Source organism: Sciurus carolinensis, chromosome 8 (assembly GCF_902686445.1).
Source record: "Sciurus carolinensis chromosome 8, mSciCar1.2, whole genome shotgun sequence".
Taxonomy (NCBI): domain Eukaryota; kingdom Metazoa; phylum Chordata; class Mammalia; order Rodentia; family Sciuridae; genus Sciurus; species Sciurus carolinensis.
Window position 1 is genome coordinate 72,475,996 of NC_062220.1, and position 16,666 is coordinate 72,492,661.

Genomic DNA, 16,666 nt, shown 5'->3' on the forward strand with positions numbered 1-16,666 from the left:
AATCTCCTCTTTTATCTGGACAAGAAGGATATGCCAATCTATCCCTTAGGTCCAAGGTTACTGACCTAAAAATCCTTTACAGGTTTCCCAAACACTACTGCATAGTCCTAAGTGATTTAAACAAGGGAATCTGAGCCCTGGAAGGTCCTTAGGGACATTTAACCTGTTTTCTCCATGAAGACAGGCTCCCTTCTGGTGTGCTGTGCCCTTCCATTTACACATGGCAGACTGTTTTCTTCAGTGACGAGACAGTGAACATCAAGTCAAGCCCCATCTTGAAGGGGCAGTGAAAGAACCTTTTCCTCTCATGTTGACCATGAGCTACTTTTGCTTCTCCATAATCATCCTCCAAGGGGAGCATCCCATACATTCCCTGCCTCCTTGTCCTCTTCCATGCCACCATATCATAATCACTGACTTTACAACCTTGACTCTGGGCCTCGCCTCCAGGGTTTGGCATAGACTCCACAAAATTTACATCTCCTGCATTTCATGAGTCCTTTTGCCCTTTACCCCAATAAATACTCTCATCAACTTCCACAAAGATCAAGTATTTTGTTCCTGGAATGTAGCAGTTTCTTATCTTTACAATCTGTCTAATCATAATTTCTCCACTGCCTACTAAGTATCAGGAATTAAAAGGAACTAGGTCCATAGACAGAGCAAATCTCACAGAGGCATAAATGAACGAAATTCCCCCAAATAAGTTCTGTACACTTGAAAACTGTCTTGATTACCTGAATGAGTTGTTGAGGTAAAAATGATCTGGTCAGTGTGGGGGAAATATGGCAGAAATCAACAATTCCTCTGAGCTAGCAATGAACTTTCCTTAGTTTGGTGAAGCAGACTTGGTGCCTAAGTTAGACTGGGGTGCTTGGTTGGGAACCCCATTCACTCTGCACTCACACTCCCAACCCTGGAGGAGTCCCAGATCACTGCAACAAAATCCCTACGCCTATGAAGAGCATAGGGATTTCTCTAGGGTGAGATTCCCCCCCACCAAGTGGGGAGAAATCAGAAGTCCAACAACGAGAAAAAATAATAAATTAAAAAATTAAACATGATGTATTATTTCAATGTAATATGATACAACAGTAATATAAAAGTATACTATTAATCAAAAAAAGCACTCCAAAGAATTACAAACAACATAAATGTTATCATTTCAGGACAAAAAGAAAAAAAAATTGAGAAAGAAAAAAACTGATACAATCTGTTTTTGTAATTATGTAATAAAGGTCTAGAATATTGGAACCAGAATTTCGGATATTCTAGAAATTTGTATGAAGAAAGTGAGAGTACACACAGGAGACCTTGAGTACACCTATGATAAATTTCTTAATAAAAGTCTTAAAGCAGATTATCTGTTACTGTTAAGATTTTTTTATGATTTACTCATATTATACTCTATTCTTATTTCTGTTTAATATGTTTTATGATAAAATAATGTAATAAAAGGTTTGCTTAGTATGTTGGAAATCCTATTTCAAAAGAATTATGTATGCACACATATGTGTATTCATATGGAGAAATAATTCTTAGTAGATCTATAAAAAGATTTTTTACTTGATGAAGCTGATGGAACTTCTTTAAGACAGTGGAATTTACTCTTATTTACTTTGGGAAAAAATGAGAAGAAATCAAGAGGCAATGGGATTTAGTTATGACAGAATCAATTTAGTAAATGATTACTTGCTGTTGAAATACAATTAAAAAATGACAGCACATAAAACTTCCATATAGTTTTAGTCAGAACACAAATCAGTTGAAAACTTTAAAAAACAAGAGACAAATAAGGATCATATGTGTGCCTCTAAGAACCTCTGAAGGAAATGTTACATTTTATTGACATTAATAAAAAAAAAAATCTAGAATAAAAAAGAGTTCCAAAAAAATCATGTTCCACATTACTAGTAGTTTTGATTATAATAAAACATTTAATCATTAGTTTTCATTCTTTTAAAAAAAATTTTTTTTTGGAGACAGGGTCTTCTTGTTATTGCCGAGGCTGGCCTCAATCCCTGGGCTCAAGTGATCCTCTACCTCAACCTCCTGAGTTTCTGGGGCTATAGGCATATACCACTGTTTCTGGTTCATTCTTTCTAGAAATAATGTCTTAAAAGTCATACTTTGACTACTAAGTAAATTTGCCATCCAAATTACAATGTTTTGAGAAAGTAATTTTCAGTTTTTAAATAAAATTTCTGCTGATCACTGACTAGGTAAATAATAGTCTTCTAGAGACACAATTTTATCTGACTCAGCTTACCTGGGTTGGTATAAAGCTGGCTTTCCACAGTTTTGCCAATGCACTGCAGCTTAATGGCCTGCAGGGAATCGTCCACATGCATGATGGTCGGCAGGCTACCCAGGGTGTCCTGTACCAAGTTGGCCACTTCCCGAACATCAAAGAGCTTCAAAAGCTCTGAGTACACCGCTGGGAAGGAGCTCAGAAACACAGCCTTGAAAAGAAGAGAAGAGAAGAGAAATTTAAATTAACTCCCTGATAACTCATGAGAATTGTGACAGTATTTTAAAATGGAAGGAAAATGAATACAAAATGTTTCTGTTACCAAAATTAAAAAGGCAAACATTTGAAAACAAAACAAAAGATCTGTGACAGAAGAAGAGAGTTTTTAGAAATATGCAAAGAACCAACAGTAAAAACTAGGAGATTCTAAAAATCACATTAGGAAAATGACTGGCAAACCCCCACCGAATCAGTAAAGACAGCATGACAGAAGAGAATGCACGCTCCACCAAGACCTGGACTGCGGTCACTGAGATTTCATTCCATTTTGGCAAAGTTTTCTGAAATGCTCATTTAAATCTCATTTATCTTTAAGAGACCGAATACATTGATTCCCTGAAACTCTCAATTTATGATTTAAGAGAAAACACAGGTCAGGCCAACAGAAAGCCCAAGTTAAATAAAGTACTAACTTGCTTTCTAATCAGCACTGTGACTTCAGAAAGTCATTTTAGTTTTACCTCTTGTAAAATAAAAAAATCATTGGAACAACCTCTTGCATTGCTTCATGGTCTATTATAAACCAACAAATGTGCATAAAAACTAAGAACAATTTTTTTTTGCCAATAAAGAAAACTTATAATCATTTTTAAAAAATATTTATTTTATTTGTCTATTTTTATTTGGTGCTAAGGATCAAACCCAGTGCCTCACGCGTGCCTAGGTAAGCACTCTGCCACTGAGCCCCAGCCCCAGCCTGTAAAATCATTTTTTTTTAATGGAAAAAGAGATGTCAATGTCAACTCCTGAGAAGCATAATTTTAAAAATTGAGCTATAATTGAATATTAAAACAAACATAGCTCCTGTAAATTCCATAAACAGTGGGCAATGGAAGGAGGTGTCAACCGGGCTCAATTCCAGTCAGTGAGGGAAGTGGGCATGGGTTTCCACCATGCTGAGACTACAGGGCTCACTGGCTTCCCAGGCAGGGCAAGCAGACACCATGGAAACTGGGTGCTGTCTACATGTGCTGATGGTTCAAATATGGAATCAAATTCAAATTTAAGGATTTCAGTATTTCTCTAGACAGCAGCAGCAAAAACACCTGTAAGAGCTAATGATTATGCTTCTGACTCTTAAAAAATTATAATTTACTTCTTACTTAAAGCCCATAATTTGGTATTCTCTGTTAAAGACTATATTTATATAATTTTCAATGTACTCTGCAAAGAGCTGAGTCATATGAATGAAATAAAATAAAAATGAAATAAAATAAAATGAGCCTAGCTTTCTGATTACTGAAAAGTCAAATAAGTTGATTTTCTTCATGTACCCTTTAATTTATCCCTTAATTCTTTATTTCTATCTTTTTACTTCCAAAAAGTATCTAACTATGCCTACAGTGTAAGATACATATATAGTAAGACTATTAAAAAGGATAAAGAAACAAAGACTTTATGACAAGGACAGAAAGATGTACTAGAGCAAGCCAAAAGTTTTTACTGCAAATAAAAATAAAAGTAAAATTTAGTTTTGACCTTCCTGGTAGCAAAGACAAACAGGGAAAAATAATCAGTAGGAATTTACAGCGATATCTTGGGCCTTTAATCCTTTTGTCATTCCTCTTCTTTTCCATGGATCCTGGAGCAGGGGTCTGTCTGTAGAATGACTGCTACCCCAGTGAATTAGCCCTTAGTACCATCCAGGGCAGAGGTACCCAGGACAGTGTCATTGCAGAGCTGAGCTGTGGCCATGAGATTAAACGAACCTCCTTACTAGGATCAGAACAGACAGATGTGGAGTAGCTGTCCACTGACCCAATCTGACAGATTGCTGGGATGGCTCCTCTGTCTCAAAGAAGTAGGATTTTCCCCGAATTGTAGCCATGGAAGAAATGCAAACTGATCAAGGAAACTGGGTTTCTTCCTTCAAGGCAGAGAGAACTGAGGTCATGGATATCCTTGGTTGTGGATGTGGTAGGCAGAATTCAAAGAAGACCTCCAATGACCTTTGTCCCCATTGTTCTTACAATTAAATTATAAGGCAAAAGGGATTTTACAGATGTAATGAAGGTTACTAATCAGTTGGCCTTAAAGTATGCAGATTATATAAATGTACCTAACTTAATCACAAATCTTTAAAACACAGTTTCTTCTGGTAGCAGAATCTCAGAGAGATTCAAAGCATGAGAAGGATTCAACATATCTTTGCTGGCTTTGAAGAGGGAGAAGGCATATGTTGAAGAATGCCAGTGGTCTCTAGAAGCCAAGAGCATCTCCCATGCCCCAGCTCTAGCTAACAGCCATCAAGTCTTACAAACACAAGGAAACAGATTTCTGCCAACAGCCTAAAAACATCCTGAAAGTATATTCTTTTAAAGCCTCCAGATAAGACATCAAAGCCAACTCCTTGATTTTAGCTTTGGGAGACATTCAGCAAAGAACTCAAAGAAGTCTGCCCAGACTTCCAAACTTCAGAATTGTGACCCACAAGTGAGCACTGTTCAAAGTCATTAAGCTGTGGTCATTTGTTATGCAGCAAGAGAAAATGAACATAGGGGATCAAAGAGATGAGTGACACCTGCTTTTATAAAGAAAGATGGGGATCAAAAGGGAACCTGATATGGAAAGAAGCATGGCCTTTCCCTTCCTCCCAAAATACAGAGTGCCATTAGAAAACTCACCACTCTATCATTTTATGAGTTTTTTCTTAGCATCAAACTAAAAAAGAAAATTATTACATCAAAATTTATGGGTAAAGGACACTGTACACAACAATAAAGAATGACTTCAGAAGAATTTACAAAGATATTCAGAAACCTTATACACATTTTACATATTATCTCTTGATTAAAAGCTAAGGGCAAAAGAAAAAAAATCAAATATGATCTTGAAAGATGCCAAAGTTGCTTCTCAAACTTGATCATGGGAAAGAGCCTAAATAACCAAGAACAGTAGAAGTCAGTGTGTTCCAGAAGCAAAAGCAGAATGGCTCTCCCTACAGTACCACAGTGGCCCGAGTCAACTTATGGGGATGGTTAGGGTTCAGCGAAAACAGAACTAAGGTTAAGAAATATTTCTGTAGCTTTAAAGGGGGTTAAAAATCCATTGAATCCCTAGGAAGTAAAAACCATGTCTTATGGTTACAGTTAAGAGTAAGAAAATATTTTTCAGGTTCAAATTTGTTGGGGGCTGTGCCATGCGGACGGCGCCAGAACGGCGCCTGATCACATCGGCAGTGAGGAGGTTAATTGACATAAGCACACTCAGGTGATTTATAGTCCACGCACACAATGCATGTGCATGTGTTCTCGAGCACTCCTAATCGTGCCTGCTCGAACATCTAGCTTCTTGCCTAATCTTTGCATAAGAGGCTTGGTCCTACTCTCTGTTTCCTGGAGGTGATATAAGCGGGCCCTAGGCGGGAGGTGGCGCGACAGTAAGGAGCAGCAGCAAGCAGAGAAAAGCGGCAAGCAGAAAGAGAAGCAGTGCACCCTTAGTTCACAGGATGCAGGACGCACCTTTAAGAAGCTGCAGAAGCCTAAGAAGAAATAGATCTCTGATAAGCATAGAAGCCTTTCTTTCTCTATCTTTCTCTCAGTCTCTCTCCCCTCAAAGATTCTTTCTTATGCAAAGTCTCTCTCTCTCTCTCCCTAAGAAAAGCCTTTCTTCCTCTATAGCCCAGGGAACAAGCGAATAAGCGAGAAAGCAGCCCACTAAAGAAAGATAGTAAAAGTAGTTCGTTTCCAGTCCACTACCCATAAAGACCCGCACAAATTGTTGCTGCAGGCGGTGACAAATATCCGCAGATTTGGTACCGCAAAGAGCCAGCGACAAAATTAGGCAAATTTGGTTTCTGAAACCAGTAAAGAGAAATGTTAGGATGAAAACCAAATTATGAGTAGCTTTTGTAGAAATGGAAACACCCTGGGAACTCTAAAGCAATAATGTGGTTAGCCTGCTGGATTATCTTTCTCAAATATCCACTACTTTAATTAGGGTTTGGTTAGTGGGCATTTGATATCGAGGTCTCCGGCAAGTTCCTGAAGTGCAGCGATTGTGCTATTGACTACAGAGGCCAAGATGACATTTAAAGGAGTCTCTGTTGTATCCTTGCCCAGATGGAAGATGAGTCCAACACTGTAAAGAAGAGAGTGACAAGAATAGCACTAAAGAGTCAGAAAAAGCACAGATGTATTATCACAGAACTGGTACCTTCTGCTGTTTTTGCTATCATATACCATGCCTTCCGAATGCCCCACATCACCAAATTGTATCAATATCATTAAGGATCTAGTTTGGTCTAATCTTCCATGTTATGTCCTAGTGCTCAAGGATTACAAGTCTCTGATCTCTAGGGGGTGATGACTGTTGGCTTCTGACAGATTTGAAATCAAGTCTTTAGAATTAGAAGTACATAAGAAAGATTAAGAAAGTATAGAGAAAGATATTCAGAATTTTCTCTTGGAACATGTACAAGGCCATGTTATTTGGAAAGTAGATGGATCCTGTTCTAAAACAAACAAACACAACAAAAAAGCATCGTGTTGGGCTACTCTTGGTAAGAAAATTGGCAGCATGAGCTCAGCTCTGGTCTTATGTCATCAGTCCCAGGATGATTACAGTCAAGTTAAATAAAACAAAACAACATGCCGTTTAGTGAAGTCCAATACAATGATTCTCAAGCTAATAGATGAAAATGCAGTGCCAGCCTTAGGGGAAAGAACTGTAATAGATTGGCTCTATTGCAATTTCTTCCCTGGGGCTAAAGGTTATGTGCCTGACCATCAGTATGCATCCTGGTAACTGGAAACAAGGGCAATGTAACCAACAGCTTCTCACAGAGGGAAGGGCTGGGAAAGGCAGTCCAGCGAAGGCTGGTGCTCAGAGCTGGGGATGCTTAAGTCTATTTGCAATGATGATTAGGCTACAAATATGAAGTGGAGCTGTGGATTTCTGATGAGGTAAACATTCAATTATCCTGCTGTGCAAAAAAACAAAAAAGAAAACCCTCCCAAACCAGATTGCACTCATGTTTTTCTTTCATTCAGCAGAGACAGAGGAAAAATTACCTGTGACTGAGATAATGCTCCAGATCCTTTGCTCTCTTGTGAGAGAAAGAAACGGACTGACATAAGGAGCTCCTGAATGCAACAGCGGAATTCCTCTTCGTTTTGCCCACCAGTGGCAAGGGAAAAGAGTCGTCGGGATTGAACTATATATTTAAAAATGTATTCTTGTGCCTGAACAAGAAAAATTTTAAAAGTTAGCTTCAAAGGAGGCCAAGACTATTTATGTAACAATGACACGGCAAAAAAAAACATGGTATGGTATTAGACTTTTAAATTACTGATTTAAACACCAAGGTCCTATGAGATTTTTAAATGTATTTATTTGTAGGGGTAAGAGCCATTTTTCTCTGATGCCTAATAAATGTATAGAAAATTTAAAATGTTTTACAATTCTGAATGAATGCTGAAATCATGAATGCTGAATATTTTTGATGATCCCAGATGGCTTTTTAGATTTGCTCCATGAAGAGATAACGGATTTTCAAAAGTGATTTTGCAACTTAGTGAGGCCCTAAGCAACTTAGTGAGACCCTGTCTCAAAATAAAATACCAAAAGGGTTGGGGATGTGGCCTAGTGGTAAAGCAACCCTGGGTTCAATCCCTGGTAACAAAAAATGGGGTTTTTTCTTCGTAAGGTACTCTTGTCACTTGGCATTTTACCTTCAAGTAGACCCAAATGAAAAATTTATAATGAATAAAATGTTTGTTTTATAAAATACATACTTTATCTATTTTATCTATGATACATCAAATGGTACTCAACAGGGAGACAACCAGGGCAGGGCCTAGACCACTGAAAATCTGCATTCTTCTTGAACACTGTGAATCAGACATTAGCATCTCCAAATACAACTGAACATATAAGGCCCAGATACAGGGACAGTGTCAACCACGAGGACCAGTAAAACCTCAGATTTCCTGAGATCCTTGCTAAACGACCCTATTTTCTCTTAAAATTTAAGATAAATGGTTCTCAGATGGTCTCTGCCAGGTGGATAAAAGCAAGAGACAGGAACTCCTAAGCTTAACAGCCCACATGCAGTCTTCTTTCATAGGCCCTTTCCTCCTGCCAATCAGGGACTTCAAGTTTCCAGGAGCCCAGAGAGGCAAGGTTCTAGTGGACAAGGTTGGCAAAGTCCCTTTCAAATTTCATCAGCTCTGGAGCAGCATAAGCTGATTAAGATCCTTGAATTGGAATGTCAGTAATATATCATCACCAATTACTGTCTGTGTAGAGGAAACCAATTAGTTTAAGCATCACCATGCCACAGCTTTGTTAGAATATGTGATCTGTTTTCAACAGCATGCTATTACCTTCAGCACCTCCTGGATATGCTCTTGCCGCTCTGCCTCTGTTATCCTGTCCACATACCACTTGAGAACTTTGATGAGATCTCTAAAAATACAGGCAGAAATGTGTGCAAAGTAGAATTGGTTGAACTCTCAATTAAAGGCCAATAAACATGACATTTAGATGCATGATGAGGAAGCTTCTTTTCCTGTGAGATTCAGGGTTTTCTGTCCAATTGTTATATAATATTTTACTAAGCCTGCAGATTAATGTCACTACCCCTTTTTGAAGCCAAAGAGGGAAACAATGCTGTCTCCCATTGAGATTCCCCTCAATCTGAACATATTCCACTGTCCATCCCCCACCCTGTCTCTGGCAATGCTCTCAAAGGAGTGAACACAAATACTGAAGGAAAGGAGTCTGGCCAGCAAGTGGCTGGAATTAGGGATGTCATAGTCAACTCTGAACAACTGCTAACTGGGATTTCTTCCCCACTGACAACATAAGCAGATGGACAGATTACCTTTCAGCTGTGGGCAAAAGTGGGTGAAAGCAATACCTCACACTCCAAGTCACACCCCCATGGATTTATGAAGCCATAGGAAGAATAATAAGCCTTACTGCCAAAGTGCACCTCAGAAAACATTTCTAGAGGAGCAAAGTTGCTTTAGCTTTAAGAAACAAAAATTTTTAAAAAGTAAATCAACAACCCAGAACACTTAGATTACAGTCTTGCAAACTTCAAGTTTGGTCAGTTCTTAATTTCTTGAAACAGTTCACACAACAATTATTGTTATGATGAAAAAATCTATACTAAGGGTCTGCTAGCTGGATTAGTTTAGATGATCCCAATTTTGCTGGAAATACCCAAAGCATCATAGTCAGAACCGATGGGATATCGACATTAGTCACATCAATGCCAGAAAGTCACTTCACAGTTGGTTTGATCTGGTGCTTTTCAGCCTTGACATCCAAAGTGAACACAAGTGTGTGACTTGTATCCTCCTCACAGCCAACTCAGTGGTCAGGGAGAACTCTGTGGTGGCCGAGTGGTCATGCGTGCTTCTCTTCGGGGCATTCCTTTGAAGGCATGTGGGCTGCCTCTGGACCTACAGTGTCTTGGGCTGCAGAAGGTGGGCAATGTGTGGGACTTTTTTTTCTTGTGGCTGTGGATGTCTTTCAGCACTGCCTTCTTGACCTTCAAAGTCGTTCCTTTGGCTTTGATTCTGGGAGGGGCAGCAGCTTCCTTTTCACCTTGATTGCCATTTTAGTGAAAAGGTCACACAGGAATTTTTGTATTGCTCAGAAAAGAATACCTGGAACATGCTAAGAGGTAAATGCTGCTGGAAGTACTACTTAAAAGATGTCAGCAAATTCCCAATTGCCTACAACTTGAGAAGACTGCACAGGCCTTATCTGTCTTGTTAGGACTGGTTATCTTGCTTTCCTGAAGAGTTAAAAATTATACTCCCATCCTCTATCTTCTAATGATAATTTCAGTGAGAAGCAGCGACCTTCTCAAACTTGGACCCAAACTGTTAGGCTGAGCAGGCCAATGTTTCAGAACTATTCCTGCTCCTACATTTCACCCTTTGCAATAAATCACCTTGATAGAGGATAAAGTCTTACAAAAATATCTTGGTTTATTTAAATTTTGGAGACATAAGTGTAATATGTCACAATCAGTATTTGGCTGATCAAATACTTATGTGATTACCTACTACCCTTTACATGTCACTTAAATTGGGAGGCAGGTAAAAATCTGCTCCCAGGATCTTTGGGCTCACCTCTGAGAACTGGTGAATTGTGCCCACAGGTGCTGAAGGTTTAAGGTAGAAATGTGGATAGAAAAGCAATGACAGCACTGGAGTGAAGAAAGAGAACATCACGTATATTCCAGGGCTATATTTAAGGGCCCAAAACTAGAAAGATGTTATTCATAGGATTGAAAGAGAGAAGTGGTTGCTTTCTGTCAACTGTCAACCAAGCTCCCTGGGAGCAGCTTCATTCTCTCTAAGCCTTACTTGCATCATCTGAGTTGGTGGGAAATGAGGAACAGTTAAAATGGCAGCTACTATCAAAGGGTAGATTCCAAAAACTAAATGGCTTGAGGCCAGGGACCAAGTCTTCACATTATCAGAACAAAAGAAAGGGTCTAGTATGCAGTAGGCACTTGTTGGTATTAACAACTAGATGAATGACTTTAAGCAACTATTAAGGCAAAGGTTGTTTTCCTTTCCCTATCCCTTTCTTCGAGATACACATAACCTTCAGGTGTGGTGGTACACACCAGCAACTCGGGAGCCTGAGGCAGGAGGATCACAAGTTCAAGACCAACCTTACCAACTTAGCAAAGCCCTAGGATTTAGCAAGACCCTGTTTCAAAATAAAAAATAAGAAGGGCTGGGGATGTGGCTCAGTGGTTAAGCAACGCTGGTTCAATCCCCAGTACCAAAAACAAACAAACAAACAAAAAATACATAATTATCAGGGAATGCAGTGATTAAATGGGGTCTTGACATTTTTTTGACCAAAGAACATCAAGTTAAATACAGACAAGAAGAAAATACTTTATATTTTAGTTCTTAGGGATAGAATTCAGGAAGGTCCTTTTTTCTGCTTTCAACCAAAATCAGTACTAGCCATTAAAGAAGGGTGTGTGAGGAGGGAAGAGAGTGTCTCAAGAGACACTTGAGTTGCTCTGCTTCATTTCTTCCTACTCCTCCTTTAAATGTTCCTATACAGCTGCCTCTGCTTAGACAAGCTCAAAAGGAACCGCTTCTAAATGAATTACAAGATAAAGGGCTTTACCTGTACGCAAGGGCCCCAGCAAAATGACTCTCAATGTAAGTGTCCATTACAGGTTTAAAGTGGTGAAATTTGCTATCTTGCAGCAAATTTATTATGTGAACCTAGAAAGAAAATTGAACTTTATAAAATGAAATGCAAATTGAAACTGTTTTTTGTTCCTTTAAAAATAAACATATATTATTGACTGCATATTTCTAAAATAGCCCCATGAAAATCAAGATTGAGAGATAAAACCATTACAATATAATTAAGTGAACTTGCACTTACCAAAGAATCAAACACTTTAGACCCATATTTTTGGGAATTTTCATCTAAAATTCCAAATAGGGTATCCAGTGTATCTTGCAGAAACTGTTGGATTTAAAAAAGCAGTAAATGAATGAATAAAATCCTGTCTATCCTTCTCCTCCAAATGTTCTTTATTCTATGAGTTTCCAAGAGGGGTAATGAAATAGCATATACCTTTACTATCTCTGAGCCATCGATTTCTTTTAATTTAGAGAGACAGCCTGTGATCTTGTCTGGGTGGGTTCTCCATTTCAAAAGATCAAGCATATCACCTTTTCAAACAGAAAAGGAAGATTAATTGCCTTTACAGAGAAGTGATAAAAGTTGAATTCTTAAACATGTTGCTTGCCCCTCTTGGCCACTTAAGTTGCAGGCTCCTACAGACTGTGACTAGCCACCGCTGGGATGGCATTTATTTCAGTGTATTCGAATTATTTCCTCCCTGCTCCTACTTATCCTCAGTTCACCCGTCAGATGCTGCTTCATCCAGGAAGCCTTTCCTGAGATCCCTACCTAACCATCTCTTCTATGTGCTCCACCTCATAGTAATGCCTATCTTTTATGCCCCAACTTGACCATAAACATCAATATAAAATAGAGCAAAGCTTGAACCTATGGTACTACTAGTACCCAGAACAGAGCAGGCAGTTGATTGACAATATTTGTTGAATAATTTGTGCCTCTTCCTAATAAGATGAGAATTTCTTGGGGGCTGGGAACCTCCTTTATTTATGTTTGTACCTCCAAACATGAATACTCTGCCTAACCCAACTTTGCCCAGAAACAAAGGTCTTCTTGATGGGCAAGGTGACCCAAACCCTGCAGGACTAGAAGTTTGCTGCACAATGATGGCAAGCCCAGTGCATTGGCAGATGATCTAGTGGGTTCTCAGACCTGAGAATGCCAGTTCCTAGATTTCATAGGCTCTTGTCTGCCCCAGATTCTGGGTAAGCACAGTCCCTGCTCTGCAGCTGCCTTCTTTTCTGCAATTGCCATGTGGGCCCTGAGTCCTGTAGGCCCAGCAAGGATGGCTTCCAGGCTCAGTAGGGTTTAGAGTAGCCTGGAGGGATTTTCCAGGCTGAATAGTGAGAAATTCACTTAAAAGCATTTGTTTCAGAAGAAACCCAAATGGGACTTGCTGAGAGACAAAAAGACTAATGAGGAAAGAAAAAGCCCCAAACTTCACAAAAATCAAGGAAGTAACTGAGAAGAAAAATATGGATTGAACAGAAATGTGAAAAAGCACAAGAATCTCAAGAGGAAAGAGAAACAATTTCACCAAAGTCGGATGATAGAAAATCTTCATAAAGGATTTTAGTAAGAAATTTACTACAAGTTGAGCATTCCTAATCTGAAAGTTCAAAATCCTAAAATACTTCAAAATCCAAAACTTTTTGAGCACCAACAGGATGCCACAAGTGGAAATGCACTTAAGTTGCAGGCCCCTTAAGTTGTGACCTCATGTGATGGGTAACAGTCAAAATGCTGGAACATTAACAATATTGCATACAATTACCTTTAGCTTATATATATAAGGTATACATGAAACACAAATGAATTCTGTGTTTGAACTTGGGTCTCATCCCCAGGATACCTTATGCATATGTAAATATGCTAAAATTTCAAAACCCCTGATACCTGAACTATTTCCGGTCCCAAGCATGTCAGACGAGGAATACTCAACCTGTACTAAATAGGAATGTTTATCTACAACAGAGAAGTGGAGGAGGATGATTTAGAATAGGAAAATGAAGAATTTTTAAAAATATTAATTTTGAAACAGAGATTTATGATGTTTTCTAACAAACAAAAGAAAACAAAACAAAACCCCCCCAAAACCCTGAAAATGTTTAATATTGCTTTCTAACTCAGACGTCCTGGGGATATTATTGAAACCTTTTAAAAATGGATTGGCTTTATTTGGAATATTGGATACTTCCACAGTGAGACCCATAATGAATTAGAGAGACAGGGCTCTATTATTCTCCTAGTCTGTTGGCTTCCTGTTTCTTCCTTTCCTCTTCTTCTTGCACCTAATTTCAGGACGTCTCCCTGGCATCTTCTCTTTTAAAAGCTCCCCTGCCATTCACTTCTCACTTCCCACCCCATCTCACTCACTCCTTCCCCTGGCTCTCCTCCCTTCCCTTTCAAGTGAAGTAGTTGCTGGGAAGTTCAGGGCCCTGTCCAATTCAGGAGGTGGCTCTACTGGCGATACAGTGGCATCCCCAGAGGCAGTAAACCTGAGGTTTACTTAATGCCTTATAATCACCGAGGATCAGGATTCTCATTAACAGAGTTTGACAACCAACTACAGTGGTTCAGACAATCCCACTGGGACTGCTCTTAACAGAGCACATGGAAGCACACAATAGTTATATCTGTGTGAACATAATCGTGTATTCCAAGTACTCAAAGTTAAGGTGAATAGTCAACTCCTAGGTCTGTTTTAATCATATGAAGATAAGTTAGCTGCAAATAAGGAACAATGTTCTGAATATATGGATTTTCTGTATTCCATTTAAGAAGCATTTACTAAGTATACCATAAGAACTATAAAATATGGAGATGACATGACCCCACTCCTGTTTAAAATCTCTACTTGATCTGGCAATCACTCATGTCCAGTTCAATGTCCTGGCTTGGCACACTATCCATGGACAATATTGGGTAATACATAGCGAGTGCATAGACACAAGGAATTCTGAAATGCAAATATGCTCTAGGAAAATGCTTTGAGGGACTGTATCACTTGTTAAATGTCCAATTGTAGTAGAAATGGGATTTGTATATTTTCTGAGTGAAGTAAAATGAATACACATCAATTTAATTCCAATTTGGAACTGGATTACTTCTACACAGAGATGTGTGTCTAGCATGTAAATTTCAGAAAGATCAACTGACTTCCTTCCCCCTTCCTACTTCTTAAAGCATGTTATTCATTTCCTGGCTCATTTTAAGCTGTCTTACATTGACAAGGTTAATCAAAGTCAAAATGATAATCAGTCTCCAAAAATTAGCCAGGTATTGCATGGAATTCTGATCCCACCTTCCATATAGTGAGATGTTTAATAGAATGATTTCATAAATAGTTTATTTTCTATATTTATCTGGAAATGTTTTCTTCTTTTACAAAGGAGCAACTTCTAATTTTCAGGATTTGGTTCTCCCTTTCTTATGTTCATAATTCCAACATCCTAAGTCCTTGAACTAGAACAAATTCAGGATGCAAGGCCAAATATTACAATGTCAGTGAATCTACTGCTGGGTTGATCTGAATGGAGAGTAGAAAAGGTCCTTCAAAGATAGTCACATCCACATTCCTAGAAACTGACTGTTTACCTTATAGAGCAAAAGAGACTTTACAGATGTGAATAAAGGTCTTATAATAGGAGGAGTATATTGCATTTTCTGGTCAAATGTAATCATAAGGGTCCTTAAAAAATGGAAGAGGGTAAGAGAGAAATTTGTAGATGCTATGCTGTTGGCTTTGGAAGGTGGAGGAAGATCTAAGAGTTAATAAATGCAGGCAGCCTCTGGACTAGAAAAGGTAAGAAAAAGTATTCTCCTCTTAAGTTTAGGCTAGTGTAACTGATTTTAGATAGTTAATATCTAAAACTATAGGGTAATAAACTTGTGTTGTTTTAAGCCAATAGGTTTGTGGTAATTGTAATAGCAGCAATAGCTAACAAATACAGTCCTGAAATATTCTACTAGGGATGTTCAGTTAAAAGTGAATGTGAGTTCTATAACATGTAGGATGAATATAATTTTTTTATTCATTAGGATGAATTTTTTGTGTTCATCCTAATCCATGTAGGATAAATATAAATTTTGCCTAAGAGAGTCAGTAACAGATTGATTTTGTCATCTTCATAACCTCCACAGAGGTAGACTGGCCCCAAAACAAATATCAGAGATTTACTTAATGCCTTAAAGTCACTGAGTTTTGTCAATGGAGGTTTTATTTAAGTAAAAATCATTTACCTCTGAATACTGATGAAATCTGGGACAACTTAACTTGGAATCCTATATAAATGCATGCTGAAATTAAGAGGTATTTTTAAAGTGGTCAATATACTGCTATATTTTGCTTCTTTCCTGATACTATGTTCTAAGAGAATAACTATGTTTCCTTCTTCCATGACACAATAGAGAGAACTAATAACACCTAACAAATGTTCAGGCACGGTAGCATTCTATGAGGCACAATACCTTATTAGGAAGTGATTCTCCTCAACATAATGAATCTAACTTATTAATATAGTATTCAGGGTGCCAGCTAGGGGCCTTATATGGCAACCATGAAAAACTGAAAAAAAAAATGTTTAATTTACTTCTTTCATTATAGACGATGTTTCATAACAATTTGCCAAGGAGAAAAGCTTGCTTTATTAATCATAACTTGCTAAACAATCACTGACATAAAAAGTAATGCCAGAGCAGAAAAGCAATATCCATCTAATTAAACAAAAAACAGGCTTTATTCTAAAGCCTGCAATTAGCACTGTTTATGGAGCTATAAAACAAGACATTAAGGTGATGGTATTTTTTTTTTTTTTGTCTTTTTTTAAAATGCAGCTGGGTTTTAATGGTTTGTTTGAGGAATTGTGTACTTGATTTGGAATAATTTTGAAGTCCTTATATTTCATGCAATCAAAGATCATTGGGTCACCACTGTTTCCATTTTATAGAAAATCTTAAACAGATCAACAACTTTTCAGGGCAAAGTTCTTA

At 38.2% G+C, this 16,666-nt stretch overlaps 1 protein-coding gene across 1 annotated transcript in view; it reads right to left on the reverse strand.

Moving 5' to 3' along the window:
• Dock4 (dedicator of cytokinesis 4) overlaps positions 1 to 16,666 on the reverse strand; it is a 445,877-nt gene that overhangs the window by 130,762 nt on the left and 298,449 nt on the right. The window contains 6 exon segments of the mRNA XM_047560480.1: positions 2,270 to 2,462; positions 7,543 to 7,713; positions 8,857 to 8,938; positions 11,645 to 11,745; positions 11,912 to 11,995; positions 12,107 to 12,204. Of these exon segments, the coding sequence (XP_047416436.1) occupies positions 2,270 to 2,462; positions 7,543 to 7,713; positions 8,857 to 8,938; positions 11,645 to 11,745; positions 11,912 to 11,995; positions 12,107 to 12,204 (729 nt within the window).